The 22849-nt window shown below is 36.4% G+C and overlaps 3 protein-coding genes across 6 annotated transcripts; all 3 read left to right on the top strand.

Moving 5' to 3' along the window:
- Positions 1-2257: 2257 nt before the first annotated feature.
- Positions 2258-4369, top strand: LOC130728399 (inactive LRR receptor-like serine/threonine-protein kinase BIR2). 2 transcript variants are annotated; one of them, XR_009015664.1, is made up of 3 exons: positions 2258-2409; positions 2670-4125; positions 4203-4369. XR_009015664.1 is itself a non-coding variant. In XM_057579864.1 (2 exons), exon 2 carries the CDS (start codon positions 2704-2706, stop codon positions 3367-3369), a length of 666 nt encoding a protein of 221 aa, XP_057435847.1. In that variant the 5' UTR covers positions 2258-2409; positions 2670-2703; the 3' UTR covers positions 3370-4369. The 2 variants fall into 2 exon arrangements, 1 of the variants encoding a protein (XP_057435847.1); XM_057579864.1 differs by having other exon boundaries at positions 2670-4369.
- Positions 4370-9787: 5418 nt separating this feature from the next.
- On the top strand, positions 9788-13046 carry LOC130714842 (replication factor A protein 1-like). The gene is made up of 11 exons (XM_057564809.1): positions 9788-9931; positions 10020-10287; positions 10625-10721; positions 10811-10932; positions 11018-11102; positions 11182-11317; positions 11791-12060; positions 12151-12330; positions 12420-12500; positions 12577-12759; positions 12852-13046. Exons 1-11 carry the CDS (start codon positions 9788-9790, stop codon positions 13044-13046), a joined length of 1761 nt encoding a protein of 586 aa, XP_057420792.1.
- A 6049-nt stretch (positions 13047-19095) lies between these two features.
- Positions 19096-22297, top strand: LOC130728398 (probably inactive leucine-rich repeat receptor-like protein kinase At5g48380). 3 transcript variants are annotated; one of them, XM_057579860.1, is made up of 4 exons: positions 19096-19253; positions 19407-19457; positions 19772-20674; positions 21201-22297. In XM_057579860.1, the coding sequence occupies exons 3-4, from the start codon at positions 19838-19840 to the stop codon at positions 22206-22208; spliced, it is 1845 nt and encodes a 614-aa protein (XP_057435843.1). In that variant the 5' UTR covers positions 19096-19253; positions 19407-19457; positions 19772-19837; the 3' UTR covers positions 22209-22297. The 3 variants fall into 3 exon arrangements, with proteins under 3 accessions (XP_057435843.1, XP_057435844.1, XP_057435846.1); XM_057579861.1 differs by having other exon boundaries at positions 19748-20674; XM_057579863.1 differs by having other exon boundaries at positions 19407-19461.
- The last annotated feature ends 552 nt before the right edge of the window (positions 22298-22849 follow it).

Here is a 22849-nt window from a genome sequence, read left to right as displayed (position 1 = left end):
ATTTTAGTCCTCATGCTTTTGATGATGTCCATTACTTTTGTGAATCTCAATTTCACCATGAGATTGTAATACACATTTAAATGAATTTTGATGTAGGGTAGAGGAGTGATAATGGTATGGTTTTGGCATAGTTATTCATGATTTCTAAGTGAAATTTTGCCCAATAGCTTGCCATTATGAGGAGCACAAATGGGATATTGGGATGCTAGAAGATTTAACTATAAAATGGTCTGTAAACTGGCCATTTATTGAGATATTGAGCTTATGTATATGAAAAAATACTAAATGATGGTATGTCAAGCTTTAAAAATAATACTATCTAGGTAGATTATTGCAGATCATCAAGACTACAAAGCTCTTAATTTTGAATTTAAATAATTTCCAAATTCCATTACTTCATCTAAGAAGAAAATGTAATGTCAAGTGTTTATATACTAATTCATGTGCGGATGAATTTCATGATTTCTGTTGGTTGATTGATGCAAAAATTCCGAAAAAAATCCAAAACATGTGTTTGTCTTTTTATGATATTAGTTAATGTATAAATAAATTAACTCGTAAGACAAATAATATACTTGTTCCTAGCTTAGTGGTAAGTCATATTAATATGTTCCTAGCTTAGTGATAAGTCATATTAAAGTTATTCTTAGTTTTGGAGGTTCGATTCCTATCGGGAACATTTTCCTAGTATACTATCAGGATGAATATCGGAAATATTCGGGGGCACGGAGGTACCGGGGGTGGCTCCGCCCTGGATGCAACCTAAAGGTGTTGTTAACGTTCATTATATACTCTTCTTCATAATTAAATTTTTTGGAGAAAGAAGTGGTTGCCACAAATCTTAAAAAATGTACTCCCTTCGTTCCTTAATATAAGAACTAAGCAACCACTTTACACATTTTAAGAAATTTTAGTCTAGATAATTGCATTAAATTTGTTCTCAATTTATATCAACTTTCCAAAGGTACCCTTCACCCATTATTCTTAATTTTTATGCATCGTTAATGCTATAACAAGTGAAAAGAGAGATAAATTCAATTAAATAAGGGTGAGTTCTTGTCTAAAAATAATTTATTCTCTACAAACTCCAAGTTGGTCCTTATAAAAATGACCAAATGCATTTTCTATTTGGTTCTTATAAATAGGGACCGAGTGAGAATTTGTCTCTCCCTTCCTACTATTGAGTTTTCGGCCTTCTCTTAAAATGTGAAGTTCTCTCCTTCGATATTGGACGGCTCTCTACCCCCTCAATGTAGGTTTTCTCCTCTCCTTAATGAAGGCTTCACTCTCATTTTTATAAGATGGTGTTTCCTTTCCCTCTACCCTACCCCCTTGTCCCCTCCTCTTTCATGTAACCCTAATTCTCCACCTTTTTCATCATCTCTTTCACTTTCCTCATTTTTCTTCGCCATTTAATTTACCAACTCCCTTCCATCTCTTCGATCTCTCATTTTCTCCTTTCATCCTAAATCACCGCCTTCCCCTTTCTCCAACATGTACCTTTTGTTGATTTATGTTATCCTCTGTTGCAATTGAATATCTACAACAAGTCAACAACGCTAAAGCCGGTTAAGTGTTAAAACTTATCAAATACTTTCTTTGGGGTTAGTAAATTAGTAATTGTGTGGAATTGAGGATATATTGTGAATTGTAATTTTTTTTTGGGTAGCGTTGCAAAGTTGTTTTTTTTTAAGAGTTTTTTCATGTATATGTCATTAGGGCCTTTAGGCTTTAATTGATTTCTTTTTTCCAGGGTTTAATTGATCGAATCTACATTCACAAGAAAAAATGTTTTCATATTTGACGAAAAAAATCAATTTAAAAAAGGGCTGGCTAATATTGGACTTGGTCCATGATGGATCTTATTAGTGGTCCATTGGTAGACCAGATAAAATATAAAATATTTTTCTATAAAAGTTTTCTCCAACATTAGATACATTAATAAAATATTCAATATTAATTATCATTGTTATTGAAAACCGAGGGACGGGCAGTCAAATTGAAAACCGAAGGGACCCTGCTGAAAAATCAACTTTGATTAGTTGTTGTTATTTTTAATATTATCATTGTTATTATTAATTTTTTTTCTTTCTAATATTCACTATAAATATGATTTATTGAATTCGATTTGAATTTTCAATGGAAACTGATGCAATACTATTATAGTACATGACTGAATGCTGAAAGTGAAGAATTTTCAAAGGTATAATACACACATATGTCTCGGAAACTTACAATTGTAAATTTCCACCAACTTTCCTTTCTTTTTTTTTTGTAAATTTCCACCAACTTAAATATATCATTACTTTTTTCTAATCTTCTATATATTTCTGATGTTTAGCCCCTTCTTTTATGCAGAGTGATGCTTCTGTGCTGCTGTTTCCTGAGCTGAACTTTCCGAAATCCCTGGTTGGTATTTGATTATCTCTGTTGAAAATTCATTTGATTTTGAATCTGGGTTCCTTTACTTCTTGCTTTTATTGATCGATGCCATTATGTCAAAGTAAACTTTACTGAGTTTCTCTTATTTGTTTTGAAGTTTTCATTTTTAAGTCTTCGGTTAAAAAACTGTGAATTTTGGTCTGCAAGGAAAGAAAATTGGTTTGGTTAATTGGTATGGCTATGAAGTGCTGAATTGAGTTGTTGTTGTTTATTGTGTTGTGTTTTAGGGTGTGTTCTTTTGAGCTGAGGACTGAGGTGATCATGATGAAGATGGTTTTGAGTAGCCGAGTTTTCATTGCTCGTGTTATTGTTGGTTTCTTTCTGCTGATTACCTGTGGCATGACCTATGGGACTGAAAGTGATATCTCCTGCTTGAAAAGTGTGAAGGCTTCACTTGAAGACCCTTACAATTATTTGCAATCCTGGAATTTCGAACACAAGGCAGAAGGGTTTATCTGCAAGTTTACCGGGGTCGAATGTTGGAATCTTCTTGAGAATAGGGTCTTGAATCTCAAACTGTCCAACATGGGACTCAAGGGCCATTTCCCTCGTGGCATTCGAAATTGCTCAAGCTTAACAGGATTGGATTTGTCAAATAACAGGCTCTCTAAAACCATTCCAGAAGATATATCTACCCTTCTCACCTTTGTGACATCCCTTGATCTATCTTCAAATGACTTCACTGGGGCAATTCCTGTGTCCCTTGCAAACTGTTCCTATCTTAATACCATCAAACTTGACCAAAACAAACTCACTGGTCAAATTCCTGAAGAATTAACTCAGCTCCAGCGGCTCAAGTCATTTTCTGTTTCCAATAATTTTTTGACAGGGCGAATTCCGACATTCAGATGCGGTGTAGCTTCAGCGGACAGTTATGCAAATAATTCAGGCCTCTGTGGTGCTCCCTTGGATCCTTGCAGGGCTTAGTCTTCCAAGAGCAACACAGCAGTTATAGCTGGAGCAGCTGGCCCTTGAGTAACACAGCAATCATCCTACCTCACCGCCTTCCCCTTCCTCCAACATGTACCTTTCGTTGATTTAGTCTCTTAAAATTTTATATAATAAAATTTAGGTGCCCACTAGGGTGGGTCACTTTAGAATTGGTCCATGGGTGGACCAAGAGTGTGTTTAGTAATTTACAAGATAAAAATATAAAAAAAAAAAATTAAACCCTAATATTTTCAACTCTTCCTCCACTCTAGCTACCAGCCGTTTTTACCATCTTCCTCTCCTCTCTGATCTTTTCTGCTCTCCACCACCATCACCTTCTTTTTTTTCCTCTTCTCCGGCCATCTCTGCGGCTCTCCTCTCTCCGCCGCCATCACTTTCTTCCTTTTCTTCTCCGATTCTTTTCTTTTATGCACTTCTCCGGCCACCACCTCCGCCCCTCTCTTCTTCTTCTTCTTCTTCTTCTTCTTCTTCTTCTTCTTCTTCTTCGGCTCTCTATTTTCTACACCAACCTCCTCTGCCACACTCCGCCCTCTCCAACCCTTCAACCTCCCTTAAATCATCAAAAACCTCACATTTCTCCTTGAAATCCGGCATCCCCGTCACTTCCTGTCATCAACTTCGCCAGATCGGAGCAAAGGTGATTCCTTTTCCACCAGATCGGACCAAAGGTGGCTCCTTTTCTACTTGATCGGAGGAAATAAGGATTTTTTTCACACATGCAATCGATTTGAGGTATGTTTTTGCTGTTCCTTTTTCTTTTCTATTGTTTCTTTTACTCTATTTCTAAAACCCTCTCATCTCCCAACCAGATCGGAGCAATACTGCAAGACTGGAGATTCTCAATCAAGATCAAGCTTCTGTTTTTTTATTTTGTTTTTTTTATGTAATAGTTCAAAAATTTCCCTCTTCTATTATGCAGTTTTTGTGTTTTGTTATGTATAAAGAATTTATAAATTCGTAATAAATTTTATTTTCATTTTGTGTTCTAAAAGAAATATCAACAGAACCAGAGCCTTTGATCAAAGCTTCCACGGTCTCTGGGTCTTGTTCAAGCTATATGATTCCATAAATGAATATTAAGCATTCAATCTGGTGGATTCTGGAAGATGAAGAAGGAGAGGAAGAAAGTGGACTGATATCATGGAGAGTTTTTGGTTGGTTCGGTTCTGGGTTCCACGGCGGCAGGGATGTGGAGGTTGAAGGTGAGGGTGGTTCTAGGTCTGATGGGGAAGGGGGAAGATTATGGTGGTATTATAATTCTACCCTTTTAGTAGAAATTAAATCTTGACCATCCATCTAAAGAATATTCTTATATTCTAAGATCCAATGGTGATTAGTGATGGTCCACCGGTGGACCAAAAACAAAGTTGCCCACCCTAGTGGGCACCTAAAATTTATATAAAATGTCAAATAAAAAGTTATATTTTATATAATATATTAAGTCTCTTAAAATTCTTGTAATAAAAAGGCTCTTTTAACATTTTCGGCTTAGGTCCCAAAATGTCTGTACACCTCTTTGGGAGAGGTACAAGAAGAGAGAAATAAAATAAAGATGTTATAGATGATTTGATATTAAAGTAGATAAATAGATAGAAAATAAATGTGGAAAATAATGGAAGTGTATCATAACTCGAAAGCTTGTGTGGAATTGAGTAGATATAATGTGAATTGTAATTTTTTTATGTGTAGCGTTGCAAATTTGTTTTTATAGAGTTTTTTATGTATATGTCATTCGGTTAAGCCTTAAGGCTTTAATTAAATCCTTTTTTATCGGGCATCAATTGAAAGAATATTTTTATATTTGGCAAAACAATTCAATTAAAAAATAGTTTCGCTAATATGAACCTGAGATGATGGATCTTAGTGGTTCATTGATAGATAGGAAAATTTCTACAAAGTTTTTCTCCACAATTAGATATATTAATAGGGAATTGTTATTCACACCCTCCCTCCCACAGCTATTCAGACCCCTCATTAATGTATGAAAAGTCCTAAATACCCTTAATGAAAAAAATATAAAAAAATCCTCACACAGTCTCATCACATTCTTTCTCTCTCCTATCTCCTTACCTCTTTCCTCTTTCTTCCACCCCCACCACCCACCGCCACCACCGCCGCAGCCGCCACCACCGCCGCTGCCACCACCACCACCACCACAACCTCCATCTTCTGTCGTTTTTTTAAATATCCAACTTTAGGGAGTTGTTTCTGTCATTTTTTATTTTTTTTTTGCAAATAAACGCACTTTAGAAGTGTGTGCGTAACACACACTTTAGAAGTGCGTAGTTAACGCACTGTTAACGTGCGAAGTAAAACGCATTTTAAACAGGAAAAACAAAAGAAATTTGGAGATTCGAACTGCAAATTTGTACATAACTAATATTAGATGATTTTTAAAAATCGTAAGACCACTAGAAGGTGTAGGAATTTGGAGATTCTAACTGCATATTTGAGCTTAGAATGATCCTATTACCTTAACTAATAAGTGAGAGTCCAAAATTCCTTCCGAAAATTAAACAAGAAAAACAAAAGAAATATCTGTGTTGCGCTCGCACTTTGAAAGTGTGTGACTATCGCACTTTCAAAGTGCTATAGTGACAGACTTTCAAAGTGGCGAGCGAAAAAAATTTATAAAGGGCTTTTTTGGATTTTACAAATTTATCAGAGTCTGAATAACTGTGGAGGGTCTGAATAACAATTCTCATATTAATAAATAAAAATTGACCATTCATATCAAACATCAATAAAAAAAATTAAATAAAAATTAAAAATATAAAAAATATCCTAAATATAAAAAATATCCTGTCAATTTTTTCATCTTTCCTCACTTTCCACAACATCATCATCACCTTCAACCCCCACCCTCTGACAGATGCCAAATTGCTCTGATCGTCTCCTTCATCACCGTCGTGAGACCCATGAGCTACCTCCATACCTCTCTCGCCCTTGCAGGCCCCGCAACCATTTCTCCTCCTCATTCTTGCGCCCTTTCTTCTTCCTTAGGGTTTTTCATCAATCATTTTCATCTAGGTTTTGGAACTCACCATCGCTACGACAACGACGTTGGTGACAAGCTTCAACTAGGATTGAAGAACATGTGCAACAATACACTCTTTTTATTTGGAGCTTTATAATCCTAACCCGAGAGACCTTCGAAGGGTCCAACCCGATTCGAGGCCCGCTAAAATCATGTCGATAGGGTTCATGTTCATCCCGAGTTGAATGTCGGCGAAGATGGTGTGATTATTTGTGATCGAAAAATTGATAGACTTGTACCGACCTGCCATAACCCTCGATGCGGTGAGTGACCTCGTGTGATGAAGGCTATCAAACTATTAAAGTCGGAAAAGACATATGAGATGAGGGGGTAATGACCAACACCAGGGCCGGTCCCGACATTTTGGAGGCCTTGGACAAATAATAAAAATGAACCCCTAATAATTTTAACGTTCGGAATTTCATTAGAACCGCCTAGGATTTTTGAATTCTTTCAATTCAAATTAATTAACAAATAACATGTCAAAAGCCAAAATGTGGGATTCAAACCCGGTACATAAAAGTAACATACACAGTTAATAACCACTAGACCAGCTCAAGTCATTAGTAACATCTTTAACATTAATTATTATAACTAAATTTTATTTTAGAGGAAAGTTTAATGAGATTTTTTTTGGGCCCCTTCTTTTTGGAGGCCCTGGGCTATAGGCCTGCTTGCACAGGCCCAGGGCCGGCCCTGACCACCACTATTTTAGATTTTTATATTTGGAGCTTCATAGTAGGGATGATAATGGGTCTAGGACCCATTTGGTGCCCGCAAAAACTACTCATTAGGGGTAGGGTAAAAACCTGCTAGATGGGTACGAGGTTGGACATTGATAAATACATGCAAAAAATAGTGGGTATGAGTGCAAGTATGAGAAATATAGTACCCAACCTGCTTCATACATGCACAAACATATTATCATTATCATTTAATTATTCTTATATATACACATTTGGTAGTAATTAACAAACTTAAAGTTATAATTTCTAAGTTTTTCTTTTTTTTAAAAATTGAATAAGTAACGATCTTAATATTATAACTATTTTGCTCCAACTTAAAATAAGTTAGTAATATGCAACTTTTGTAAATCTAAAATTATAAATTCAAATGTTATAACCTCCTAGCTTACTCCTTTTAAATAATTCATGTTTAGTTGAGTGTTTTTACTTGTTAATTATTTCTTACTCCTTTTAAATAATTCATGTTTAGTTGAGTGTTTTTACTTGTTAATTATTTGAATGATCTTTTGTATTTTTAATCAATGTTTTTTATTTTATAATATTAGTTATAGTTTCGTTTTTTTTATTGAAAAGTTAAAATATGGAAAGTTATATTTTGGTTAACTAAATTGCGGGTAATGCGTATGGGTACAGGCATATAGGTACCCAGAGGTACCGGAACGAATATTCAATTTGATACCCACACGGGTATGAGACGATACGAGTAATTTTTTAAAATGCGGTTATGGGAATGGTACTATAGTACCCTACCCATACCTTGCTCATTGCCATACTTACTTCATAGTAAAAATAAGGCTTAATTGTAGTTTTGGTCCATGAAGTAACACGGTTGTGTGATTTTGGTACTGACCTGCCTTAACCCTTGCGGTGGTGAGTGGCCCGCGTGCGGTGGAGGCTATTAAAATATTGAAGTCGGAGAAGACCTTGGGGATGAGGGGGTAACCGGTGCATTTTCAATTTTATATTTGGAGCTTCATAGTAAAAATAAGAATGAGATAATTTTGGAAATGATCTTATTCATTGAGGTATAATTTTTTCCTTGTGAAAATTTTCTAACAACATTTCCAATGTTAGGTTCTTAACTTCTTAACACTATTCATGTGGTCCCGCATTGCCATATGTGCTAAAGCATTTTTTTTTTGCAGATTTTGCTTCAACCATGAGTTCTTAGTTCTTAACACTATTCATCTGGTCCCACAATACCATTATATTAGTAATATTTTTTATTTTCATATAACTTTGATTTAAAAAAATTAAATGCTAATTCAATACTTAAATTAAATCAGTTGATGAATGAGAGAAAAAAAAAAGATTTTTTATGCTAATAACTTAAAAAGTAAAACTCCTTATATAAGAACAAAGAACTCCACGTCAGCCCCCTCCAATGGTTAAAAATTCAATTCTTAGTTCCTAACTCAGAAATAAGAACTAAGAACCTTGTATTGGAGATGCTCTAAGTGATCCACTCATAGACCACTATTTTAACTAGTCCATATTTTTCCAAAAAAAGAAAGTACTATGTTTACAAAGTTTTTGAGTGGCATAATTACCTCAATATGTTCCTTCCTTTGCAGTTTTAATTTCTAGACAATAGCTGAAAAAGTTTGGTCAATAAACTTAGTTTGCAAGCACAAAGCAATAATGATAGATAGAGATTTTATGAAGTTGCAATTTTTTTATAGGCAATATTAGTTGTTAGTAATGTTAGTTTGCAAGTATTTTAGGGTTGTATTGCGTACTTACAACGATAAATGCATAATTTATATATTATAGAAAAGAGGAAGGCTATGAGCCCCACCTCCATGACATGGCACTCCAAGACCCACTCTCCACCACCCCCTCTTTACGTGACAAGTGTCACCTCCTAATTATTTTGGACCTCAATTGTAAAAGCTCAATTACATATTTCAGTTTTTAGCACATTAATCAAAGAATGGGGTTTCTCATTTAATGGTTCAATGACTCTTAATTTGTTTCCAAGCTTCTGATGCAAAAACAATAAAAACGTAATAATTTTCACCTGTGCGTTTTAAATCAAATTGAATACAAATTCTGTAAATGCATTTACCAAAACTTAATCAAAATAATAATTAAATGGTGTTGATTTGAACTATTTCCGTCAATTACATGGGCCCATATTATTTTAACTTCAAAAACTGAAATTGTTTTGCTACTCCCCATTTTTACGTTACTATTGTTTTGCATTCATTTCCTTATTTGCAAAACTAATTTTTGCAATCATGAAAGTGTATATGGTCAATTCCATTCGGACCATTAAATTTCCTAAAATAAGTTTTGCAGTCATTAAATTTCGAACCAATCAACGTGGGAATCATAACAAAAGGACCATGCTATTATGAATCATAACAAATAATAGTGAGATTGACCAATATGATTTAAAAACAAAAGTCAAGACTGATTTTGAATTTCTCCGTGTGTTGATTCAGGCCGCAGCAAATATGGAGGTGGACTGCCATTATTTTTTTTTTCTTCCATTTTTAGAATGGAGTAACCCTAATTCTCAATTTCCTATATAAATAACCTCATGTTCATTCTTCAAATTCATCTTTTATTCCCACCAACCATTACCTTTGAAGATTTCTTTGTTCTAATGGCAATCGACGATCTCTCAACCATCGATGCCTCTAAAGAGAACTGGTGTATTGTCGCAAAGGTGAACCGGTTGTGGCTTAGTCCAAGCCTATATGGATCCAAGCTTCCATTTTCCATGGACATGATACTCATGGATGAGAAGGTAAATAACTTTTCACATAAACTATCTTTTTTTACGTCATTTTTGTTTAAATTATAAATTCTTACGTTATCCTTTAATTGAATTTCAGGGTTGTAAAATACATGCTTCCGTTCGGAAGACTCTGATATACCGATTCCAATCTTTACTAAGTGAGGGTCGTGTATATCAGATTTCGTTCTTCGGCGTTGGAGAAAGCGGTCGTGATTTCCGACCGACCTCGCATCCTTTCAAAATTAACTTTGATATTCATACATCTGTGCGCTTGGTTCCCAACAAGACCATTGACTTGAGCCCGTACAATTTTGTACCAATATCTGATATAATGTTCAAGGATCTTGATACGTCTTTTCTGATAGGTATGTGAGATTAATTTAGATTTAAATGCAAGACCATTGACTAGAACCCGTACAATTATTTTAGATTTAAATGTGAGATTTGCTTCCACGTTAGTCTAGAAAAAAAACCAAGATTTGCTTCATTAAACACCAATTTCGTATTATTTATATTAAATTTATTTAATCACAGTTTGGCCTAGATATATTTTACGTTTAGAAATATACGGTTTAGTGTAATTTATGATTAAAAAAATAAACAAGCCTAAATTGGTGTGAATCTTAAGCCTCTTTTTTTTATCCTTTTGTTTTTCAAAATTACTGATATGTTATTTGGATTAATGTTTCTATGATTGTACAGATGTGATTGGAATTCTCACTGGTGCAAGTGCTGAACAAGAATTCGAAAAAGATGGTGGGAAGCAAAAAAGAATTACGATTGAACTTGATCAAGATGTGTACACCCAATATCATTCCTTATTCAAAGTTTCCGCGTGTTTAATTATTAAGTTTTTAAAAATTTATAATTTCTCATATGTTTTGGTAGGGCTCGGGTTGAATGCGCCTTTTTTGGAAAGTATGCCGATGAGGTCGTTGGTTACCTTGGATCTGCTGATGCAACCAATGCCGTTGTTGTTGTGAGTTGTGTCAAAGTCAAGCCCTTTAAAGGTATTTTAAAGTTTCATCTGGTGTCAAATAATTAAAGTACATGACAAATTTGTAAATGCAAACATTCATAATTTGGATGCTACAGGTAAGACAAGTCTCCAAAATGTTTACGGAGCTACCAAGGTGATTTTTAATCCTCTCATAGAAGAAGCTGCCCCCCTCCGAACTAGGTCAGTTAAGCTCTGAAGGGTTTTAATTTACTCCCCTTTTTTCTATTTAGATAAAATAAATTAATCGTCTATCTGTTAGGTTTTTGGAATCACATGATAGTGCAGTGCATGTCATCAGTCCGCTGCAAGATTCTGCAAGAAAAACTACCCCTGAAGATGATTTTTTAAAGCAGAATGATGGGAAAACCATTGAGCAACTAAAAGATCTTGCAGAGGTATGTATATGGGTTCAAATGTGTTTATTTTAAAAATTAGATTTTGCCCGTATCCAGTGCCTGCAATAAGAACCCACTCTAATTTGAAAGGGTTCATGTAATTTTGAAATAAATAAAATCTTTACCTCTTGAAAAAGGAATAAGATATCATGTCCACTGATCGTTACATTAAAAACCGTTATTTGACTTCAGAAAATAAAATTATCATTACAGTGTAAAGAACTGAATCAGGGATGCCAATTTCAGAAAATAAAAATCCTCATAATTGAGAATTCCGTTAAGAATTTATGATTGAAATCGATATTTAATTCAGGCATTTTAAAATGCTGTTAATGTGTTTCAGAGTTCAAAAATTGATAAATATACCATGTGTCTGTGTTGAAATTCATGATTTACACATTATTTAAACCAACTACACTATTTAATAGCAACAGATATCACACATTGTAACATTTTTGGTGTTAATTTTTCAGAAGTCCTATTGTGTGGTTCTTGGTACGGTTAAGTACATTGCAGATGGTATGGATTGGTACTACCCTGCGTGCAAGTGTAGCAAGAAGGTATATCCTGCCGACGGAATGTATTTCTGTGAGCCATGTAATCGTCACGTTGTTTCCCCGGCTCACAAATACAGACTACAACTTCGGGTGATGGATTCCAAAGACACTGCAACCTTTGTCATTTTTGATCAGGAGGCTACTGCACTGCTTAACAAATCATGTGCAGTTATGCTTGAAACTACTGTATGAATTTACCCAATAGCGTATGATCAATTTTAGACTTTATAGATAACTTATTAACCATATTTAACATGTCTTTTCCCACAATTGCAGGGTTCTGATCCTTTAGCAATCCCGACTGAAATTTTGAACTTGATCGATAGAACGTTTTTATTCAAGATTGAAGTTGGAAATAGTTTCCCATCAAAGTTTGAGAAATCGTACCGTGTCAAAAAACTATGTGCTGATCAAAAAATTATTAATCAATTCAGAGCGGCAATGACCTTCCTACCTGTAATTAGATTAGCTTAATATGTCTATTATTTGTTAATATAATTTGCGACTCTGTAATGAATTTAAATTTTTATTTTATCTTTAACCAGAATGGTTCAGATCCGTTCCCTTGGATGGATCCACCGATTTCTGGAACAAGGTCTGAGGCGTCTTCAAGCGGAATAGCAAAGGTTGACATTTGAATTGAATTAAAATTTAAGGATGTTTAAAGTAGAGGTTTTTAACCAAAATTACCTAAACTTGCAGGATCTTAATGCTGATTTTGTTGATGCTGGCGTTGGTGCAAAAACTGTAGTGCAAACTGGAAAGGATGATGATCTAAGTTCTACAACTCCGATCACATCCCCAACCAACGATGCAGTTTCAGTGATCAGGCCCTTGAAGGCACAAATGGAGTCTATTCAAGACTTGAGGAGTCAGAAACTTAAGGTAAGTTTTAAATTTAGAGGAATATAATAATTTCCTCAAAATTGAAACATTTGTCTTTATGTTTCTCTTATTTAAACTTTGCGTTTTTTCAGGGTCTTCATTCTGAAATTGTTGCTGCTGTTGCTGAACACTGTGGTGGTGATGCTTCGTCTGTTTCAGCTAGAGAAAATCGTGCTGTTGTTGTTGTAGCTGTTGACGACGATGACGGTACTCAAGACTCTCCTCTTGCCAAAAGGCCATCTCCTGCAGAAGCTGATCTTAAGATGGTGGGAAAAAGAAGATTCTAAAAGTTGTCAAGAAGGAGAAGATGTGAGAAAATTATGTTCGTGTTGTTTGGTGTGGATTACATTCTGACCACACTTGGTCAAAATGTTATTTTCATGGTTCACCTATTTCATTGTTGTTGTTTTGAATTTTGTTGGTCGTATGTGGTCAAAACTCAATGCCCGTTTTGCATGTTCTAATTGCCTATTTTGATACCTTTACATGGCAATTAGATCTTTCAATAATTTGTCGGTTTAAATCATTATCAAGTATGTCTCAGAGATTTCAATAAATGAGATTTCAACCTGTAATCTTCGTCACGGTTCCCCAAAAGCTGAATTATTGAAAAAAGCAAGCCTAATTATTTGGTATGAGGCACCTATGTTAAACAAACATTGCTTTGAAGCTTTAGACAGATCTCTTAATGATATTATGAAGACCCAGTTTACCCATGGTTATGACATTCCATTCGGAGGTAAAGTTGTGGTACTAGGAGGCGACTTTAGACAAATACTTCCAGTTATTTCCAAAGGAAGTCGTTCATAAATTGTCGGTTCAGCTATCAATTCTTCATATTTGTGGAAGCATTGCAAGGTAATGAAGCTGACTATTAATATGAGATTGCAAAATGCTACATCGACTTCTTCAGCAGCAGAAATAAAAGAGTTTGCTGATTGGTTGCTTCAAGTGGGAGATGGTACAGTTAAAACGATTGATGAGGAAGAAACACTTATTGAGATTCCTCCAGATCTTCTTATTGAACAGTGTAAGGAACCGTTGCTTGAATTAGTTAATTTTGCATATCCAAAACTTGCACATAATTTGCAAAAAAATTCATTCTTCCAAGAAAGAGCGATCCTTGCACCAACACTTGAATGTGTAGAGGAAATCAACAACTTTATGTTAGGAATGATTCCTGGTGATGAAACAGAATATTTGAGTTGTGATACTCCGTGCAAGTCAGACGAAGATTCGGGTGTCAATGCAGAATGGTTTACATCTGAATTCTTAAATGATTTCAAATGCTATGGAATTCCAAACCATGCAATTAAACCGAAATCTGGTGTCCCTATCATGCTCATTCGAAACATAGACCAAGCTGCAGGGTTGTGTAATGACACTCGAATGATAGTCAATGCTTTGACTAAATATATAATTGTTGCTACTGTTTTAAATGGAAACAATATGGGTGAAACAGCATTTATTCCAAGGATGAGCTTAACTCCATCTAACTCTGACATTCCATTCAAATTCCAGCGCAGACAATTCCCTGTTGCTCTATGTTTTGCAATGACTATAAATAAAAGTCAGGGGCAATCTTTATCTCATGTTGGACAGTATTTGCCAAGGCCTGTCTTTACTCACGGGAAGCTATATGTTGCACTTTCTAGAGTTAAATCTAGAAAAGGGTTGAAGATCCTTATCATAGATGACGAAGGAGTTGTATCAAACACTACACGCAACGTAGTGTATCAAGAAGTATTCGATAATATTTGACATGTAAGTGTTTATTTATCTTACATTTAATTTCAATTTCAATGGTAGAAATAGAAAAACTGATATGGTTAATCTCTTTATTGTTTTACAGCATAAAAAGATATCAAACAAGTTATTGATCATCTAATTTGAAGGTGTATAGACGTTTCTATAAGGTTAGCTTACACTTTCAAATTATACACAGTTTATATTTGTATTAGTTACTGATTATTACACTAATAATTTTCCTTTCCTTTCTAGGTTCTATAGCACAAATATGCTTGATTGACAACAAGCTCGGTTATGAAGTCTTTATCATTAACCATGGACTACAATTTCGAATAAGGGTTCATTTTGGTGTCATTGTTATTTTTATCTTATTTCAATTTCCATGTAATGCATTACTTAAAAACGTGTTTTTTTATTTCTATTCAAGTGTAGTCCATGTGAGGTATCTACAACCTCATTGAATAAATATATTTACTATGGTCAATTCATCTACATGTTTGTAACATATGTTCTGTTCCATATCTTTTATATATACTTACTGAAATTACTGAAAAGAGACTAAACTAAGTTAAAAACACATTACTACCGATTTATCTTTACAATAAAATTAATCGCCGTGCAACGCACGGGTAAAGAACACTAGTATGTAGAAGAAAATGAAAGCCATCAATTTTGAATTTATATTCACGAATTCTACTTTTAGTTTTTTGGTACTCCATTGAGCTGTGTATTTAATGTTAAGGTATCTCTTAATCATACTTACTTTTTTACTTAAATTTATATAAATAATACTATTAATCACTTCTGACATTATTGAGTTAGACAACTTCATAAGAAAAGGCAACGCCATTATACTCATGAAATAGACCTACATGGCACATTGCTGCAATTTAGGTCTTTGAATGATTAAAAGTCCAAAATCAATAGAAGTTGATTTGTTTAGAAAATAAGATGATGTGTAAGTGATGTAACACATGCCAGAGAAATCAATGGAGGTCCACTCTTAAGTAGAAGTCTTAAAGAGTTAGAGGATCTTTGTGAGGAAGGTTGCCCACCAAATAAGATTTTAGTGAGTTTAAACACTTAACTTATAAGAATGTTAGTTAAATCCAAAACATGTATGCTCAATTAATATGTTTTAAAAATATGTTGTTATTAGGGTTATTTGGTGTTTACACCTGAAAATATTTGGCACTTTACCGACTATGAGAAATGTGTATAAAAAAACTATGAGAAACAAGAGATATTATGACAGCTTAAAATAAAGCAAAAATTTATTTAATATCAAATTTTTTTAAGACTTAGCCTGAAATATATTTATAACTTTGAATTTCAAAGTTTTGAATGTATGGAGTGTTAAATATTCAATTGCGATCAGTAGATCAGTAGATAAAACACTTAAAAAGACATAACAATTTTTTGTAGGCTTTTAACCATCATAATCTACACTTCACATTTTCTTTTGAAAATTCATCAGAATTTTACAAATTAAATCTGCATGTCGTGAGAGTGTCTGCCACTCTGCTCATATCTATCAATAATTTCAGCTAAATATTCTATTATCATAATGTTCACTTCTTTTACTTATGTTTTATAATTTTTATTACATTGCACTAAATGTTTAACTTTTTAAAAAAAAATTCGCACATATTTCATAAATTTGAATGTCGCATGGGTGTCTACCACTCGGCCTATGTCTATCAATAATTTCAACTAAGTATTCCATTATTATAATTTTCACTTCTTATATTAATGATTTATAATTTTTTATTATAATACAGTGTTACAGCCAAGAATATAGAGATAGGGTGTAGTACCTATAGTGAAGAGATTTTCACAAGAGAGAGTCTGGAGAGAAGAATGTGTAACTGCTTAGAGAGAGAGAAAATAACCGCTTAGAGATAGAGAGAGTAACTGAATTTAAAGTTTGTTATTGAGAAATGAGCTAAGAGTCCTTACATGTTGTAACCGCTCCCTATTTATAGGTTAGGGGCTGGGCCTTGTGGACTAACTATCCCTATTGGGCCGGTCGGGCCTTGCGAGGGAGGCCCAATTCTGAGCTTGAGTGACCGCCACGAGGCGGGCGGCCCTGGGCGAGGCCTCCTGGGAAGCTCGCCCCGTCCACAAGACACCGAGCTCGAAGCATGAGAGCTACGTGTGTCTTTAAGAATGAAGTTACACATATTAAATTAAAGTTAGCCTAAGTCAAGTCTACTGAGAAATACAGTAGGTCGCCAACATGGCATGAGGTAAATACAAATTTTCTTAAGTCCATAAGTCCACTTATGGCGATGAAGATCAACCCGCTCGCCTTGCGGCTTTGGCGAGCACCCGCTAGTTTGGTGTCTCGACACGTGAAGGCCACGCATCATGTGTTAGTTGAATTGTAAAAGTCAGCGAATCTTCAGAATCTCGACCGCTGCCCTCGAAACGTCCCCTCAAATTATAATAAAGTATGTCCCCTTAGATTTGAGCCAATCAACCATTGTAGCTTCCCATTTAATGCGCCGCTCGCTCTTCCCAAAAATTTGTGCCCCTCCCAAAGTAATCATTTCTTTTCGTCATTATGGGGCACGATTCTCCACTTCCTTCCCACGATCTCGATCAACCACCACAGGAGATTCACACGCGTCTCCCTCCAACAGTCACCCCTTTTCTATAAGAACCATGTTCCCTTACAGATTGCCACTTTTGAAACCTCCATTCCTTACACCCTTTTCCTTTTGATCTCAAGAACTCCTCAGAAAATAGCCACTCCAGCGCCACTGCTCTCCATTCCTTCGGATTTTCCTTTTTCAAACTCCAACTTACTCCTCTCCTTCCATTCCTTTTCCGCGAAATGTCTCCCAAGCGCCGTACCAGAAACTCCTCTCAAAACTCCACCCCGGCACCAATGGCCCCGGTTGACCCCCCTCCCCTTGGGGGAGTTCCCCTCGGCGAGGAGGAGGCCAAGGCCTTCTGGTTCAAAGTATTAGCCACCCTTCCAAAATATGTTTCTGAGAGCCCCGCTCAGGAGGCCATCCGTCAGCCTTCTGAGCATACCACAGACGAATTCGTTGCCGACGTCGCTCGTCGGGCCGGTGGGCTTTGCCTCGAGAAGATCCTCGAGTCTATCCTTTGCGCCAGCGGTTGCAAAAGTGCACATTGTTCGTGGCAGAACCGCACAATCGAAAGCGCCGTAAAAAAAAGAGGTATCACTTCTTCTATGTCTACTAATACCTTCACCTTGACCTCGGGATAAAATTCATGTTCTTGCCGTTCCTCTACCAAGTGATGAAGGCAGTCAACGTCGCCCCGTGCCAACTGCACCCAAATGCTTGGGCCTTTGTAAAGTGTTTCGAGATGCTCTACGAGGCGGTCGGCCTTGAACCCTCAACTACCCACTTCTTCTATTTCTACGCTGTGGATTAGCCTAAATCCTTGCGGTCCCGCGACTAGATTTCCTTGAAGTCCCGTACCGAGCGTCAACGTCTTCACCTTTTCAAGAGTAACGCGAAAGACAGATTTGTCCGCCGGTACTTCCGGGTAGTGGTTCGTCCCACGTACCTCGAGGTCTTCACCTTGCGGGACGGGACCGCCCGCTTCCCCTTCTACTGGACCGAGGACCTTCATGATGTTCCCCAGACGTCAGAGGCATCACTTAGCGATGAAGACAAACTCCCCATCCTCGAGTGCTCCCAATTACTGAAGGCTGCTCGGGAAAACACTATTCTCCAGCTGTTAGGTTACGATCCCTCTCGCCACGAACTCTTGCTTGTTTTTCCTTACATCATTCGTCATATATTTTGCCTTTAATCTTGCTAACGTTTTGTCTTTCCCCCCTCTTCTCAGAACTTCTCAAAAGAAATGAAGTTCACTAAAGCCGAGCTAAGGAGCGCTCTTGCCGCCAAGGTCGTCCAATTTCCCCACAGACGGCGCCAAATGTTCCAGCCAAGAACATAGAGATAAGGTGTAGTACCTATAGTGAAGGGATTTCCACAAAAGAGAGTCTAGAGAGAAGAATGTGTAACTGCCTAGGGAGAGAAAATAACCGCTTAGAGAGAGGGAGGATAACTGAATTTAAAGTTTGTTATTGAAAAATGAGCTAAGAGTCCCTTACATGTGGTAACCGCTCCCTATTTATAAGTTAGGGGCTGGGCCTAGAAGGCTAACTATCCCTATTGGGCTGGTTGGGCCTTGCGAGGGAGGCCCAACTCTGAGCTTGAGTGACCGCCATAAGGCGAGCGGCCCTGGGCGAGGCCTCCTAAGAAGCTCGCCCAGTCCATACATAAAAAATTTCACGAGTAATTTAGATATTTGATTTTGGGTACATAGAAAAATTTAATATCTAAACAAAACTACACCTCTAAAGCATCCTTGAAGATCAACACGACAATCTGATCAGGAGGATCGTCAAGAATAGTGAACGCACCTTAAAAAGTGACACTCATCTCTACGAGGCAATCAACAACATTAGCTTCTCGAGAAATATGTCTTAGGTGAGCCTCCCAATCCTTGTCCAACAATTGACGAACATCCGCAAACTCACCGGCGTAGACGTGCTGATATTTGATTTGAGTGAAAAAAAATGAATTTTTTTCTTTAAATAAATAGATAAATTGAGGGAAAAGGCTCTTCTCATCGGTTTCTTTCTTTGGGCAGTGCAGGCCCCCTTATTTTCCGCAAAAGAAGAACAATAAGACAGTCAAACACAGATACTTGCTTCCAAGTCTTCGCTGCGTGTTTCTTCCTTCACAGTCTTTCAGGTTCGGAAACGTTTCTCTTCTCTTCTCTTCTCTGTTCTTTTCTTCTCTATTCCTTCTTCCCAATTCATCTTCCTTGTTCTCTGATTCCAATCCATCTTTTCTCTAATCTTCCATTTCTGCTGTTAACTGTGCTTTGCCTCTTCTTTTCTGCAGCGTGATGCTTCTGTGCTGTTGTTTCCTCAGCTGAATTTTCTGCAAACCCTGGTTGGTATTTGGCTATCCCTGTTGAATATTCATTTGATTTTGAATCTGGGTTCCTTTACTTCTTGCTTTTATTGATCCATGTCATTATGTCAAAGTAAAACTTAACTGGGTTTCTCTTTTTTTTCTTTTCTTTAAGTTTCTATTGGCTTAGACTGTGAATTTCTGTCTGAAAGGGGGAAATAAATTGTTGCCTTTTTCTTTCTTTTTTTGATTTATTGGTTGGTTGGTATAGCTATGAAGTGCTGAATTGAGTTGTTGTTGTTGTTGTTGTTTATTGTGTTGTGTTTTAGGGTCTGTTCTTTTGTTTATTGCAGTTGGCATTAGATACCAATCTCTGTGAAGTATCTGGACAAATTATTCTTCTTAGGATCTTGGTGAAGATGGTTTTGAGTAGCCGAGTTTTCATTGCTCGTGTTATTGTTGGTTTCTTTCTGCTGATTGCATGTGGTGTGACATATGGGACTGAAAGTGATATCTCCTGCTTGAAAAGTGTGAAGGCTGAACTTGAAGACCCGTACAATTATTTGAATTCCTGGAGTTTCAATAACAAGACAGAAGGGTTTATCTGCAAGTTTACTGGGGTTGAATGTTGGCATCCTGATGAGAACAGGGTCTTGAATCTCAAACTGTCCAACATGGCACTCAAGGGCCAGTTCCCTCGTGGAATTCGAAATTGCTCGAGCTTAACAGGATTGGATTTGTCAAGTAACCGGCTCTCTAAAACCATTCCAGAAGATATATCTACCCTTGTCACCTTTGTGACATCCCTTGATCTATCTTCAAATGACTTCACTGGGGCAATCCCTGTGTCCCTTGCGAACTGTACCTATCTTAATACCCTCAGACTTGACCACAACCAACTCACTGGTCAAGTTCCTGCAGAATTAACTCAGCTCCCGCGGCTTAAGTCATTTTCTGTTTCCAATAATTATTTGACAGGACAAATTCCGACATTTAAAAGCGGTGTAACTTCAGCAGACAGTTATGCAAATAATACAGGCCTCTGTGGTGCTCCCTTGGATCTTTGCAAGGCTAAGTCTTCCAAGAGTAACACAGCAGTTATAGCTGGAGCAGCTGTTGGTGGTGTGACTCTTGGAGCATTAGGATTGATTGTTGGATCGCTGTTCTATGTGCGCCGTGTTTCTCATAAGAAAAAGGAAGAAGACCCTGAAGGAAACAAGTGGGCAAGAATGCTAAAGGGAACTAAAGCAATAAAGGCAAGCTATTCATTTCTCATCTTAGATCGATTTGTATTTTAGAAGTTTATTTATGGACAAGAAAAAATCTTAAATAGAAAAGAATTTATTGGGTAACATTTTTTTTGCAAAATTGCCTTATTTGGTAATATTTTCAATTATAACAGTTTTTTATTATGTGTTATATCTTATTGACATTGTTGGTTATATTAACTCTGAAAAAATCTATTACTGATGCACCCAACACACGAATGATATATTTTCTTGCAGCAAACATTAGAAAAGAAGACGATAGTTTCGGAAATTTAGTTTCTTTTAAATCTACTGAGCCATAGTTCTTGTTATTTGAATTGTCAAGTATTATGCCTTACTATGCTGAATTGTCCATTAGGTTTCTGTGTTTGAGAAGTATACATTTTCTTGTAGCCAACGTTAGAAAAGCCGACAATTGTTTCTGAAATTTATCTTCTTTTGAATCTACAGAGCCATAGTTCTTGTTATTTGAATTCACATTTATTATGCCTAACTATGTTGAATTGTACATCAGGTTTCTATGTTTGACAAATCAATTTCAAAAATGCGCTTTAGTGATCTCATGAAGGCTACTGATAACTTCAGTAAAAGCAATATTATTGGGTCTGGAAGATCAGGAACTGTGTACAAAGCTGTCCTTGGTGACGGCACATCGCTCATGGTTAAGAGATTGCAGGAGTCTCAACACTCAGAGAAAGAATTTCTGTCTGAGATGGCTATACTAGGGTCGGTCAGACATCGTAATTTGGTTCCTCTTTTAGGATATTGCCAGGCCAAAAAGGAGAGGCTTTTGGTTTATAAAAACATGCCAAATGGTACCCTCCATGATCAACTACATCCTGCGGCTGGCGAGTGCACCATGGAGTGGTCTCTAAGGCTCAAAATTGCAATTGGAGCAGCCAAAGGACTAGCATGGCTTCATCATAGCTGCAACCCCCGTATCATCCATCGAAACATAAGCTCTAAATGCATCTTGTTGGATGCAGATTTTGAGCCCAAAATTTCTGATTTCGGCCTTGCCAGATTGATGAACCCAATTGATACACATTTGAGTACATTTGTAAATGGTGAATTTGGTGATTTAGGTTATGTTGCTCCTGAGTATACAAAAACTTTGATGGCCACACCAAAAGGGGATGTTTATAGCTTTGGGACTGTGCTTCTTGAATTCGTGACAGGGGAAAGAGCTACACAAGTGGCTAAAGCTCCAGAAACTTTTAAAGGAAATTTGGTAGAATGGATTACACAGCTCACAAGCCATTCAAATCTCCGAGACGCCATTGACAAATCACTTCTTGGGAAGGGTGTTGATCAAGAGCTTTTCCAGTTTCTAAAGGTTGCATGCAACTGTGTGACGGAAGCTCCGAAGGAAAGACCCACCATGTTTGAAGTATACCAGCTTCTAAGAGCCATTGGGAGTAGATATAATTTCACAACTGAGGATGAGATTATGGTACCTGCTGATACTGATTATGCTGATAACTTAGAAGAGCTTATTGTAGCTCGAGAGGTAGTTGGATGAAAATGTATGTGAGATTAAGAGGGTATGTTATCAAATTTTAATATGTAAAGTATCTTATTTTATGGTCCTAAATTAAAGTATTATAAATAGCTTTCATGGTCTTGGCATCAATTATTGATGCCCATCTTATAATGGTAGTTTTTGTGGTAAATCCTTAATTTTGTTATAATTTGCTTGTTCCCTTCCTAGTGTGGTGTTAGAATTCGGATCCTCTGCTGCCCTTGCACCCTATGCTGCAACAAAATGACAAGTGTATAATTTTTTTCGACCAATTTAACCTTTTATGAATCAATCTGAATCATTTAATATAAGTGGAGAGCTACAAAGAATGTGGCTCTTATCTTGGCGAAAATCTACTTATCACATTTAGAAATTCGTGGTCAATTTTTGAAAGTATGGATACGTTAATACCAGTGATTGGAAATGAAAAAAAATGTCTGGATTTAGTTATTATTTTTTATAAGAAAGTTATTGCAATTCATTTATAGGTTTAGAGACTATAAATGTTTTGAAGAGTTGGATGTCTTTGTGCAGCAAAAGAAGAAGACTGGAAGACTGTTTCGTTTTGTGTTCGTGTGTTATACATCAATGAAGTTTGCTTCTATGGCAATCAATCTTCTGGATGGGCTTAGAGTGGGAGG

Source organism: Lotus japonicus, chromosome 1, assembly GCF_012489685.1.
Source record: "Lotus japonicus ecotype B-129 chromosome 1, LjGifu_v1.2".
NCBI classification, from domain to species: Eukaryota; Viridiplantae; Streptophyta; class Magnoliopsida; order Fabales; family Fabaceae; genus Lotus; species Lotus japonicus.
The sequence above is the reverse complement of the archived record's forward strand: the minus strand, read 5'-3'. Positions and strand labels throughout refer to the sequence as shown.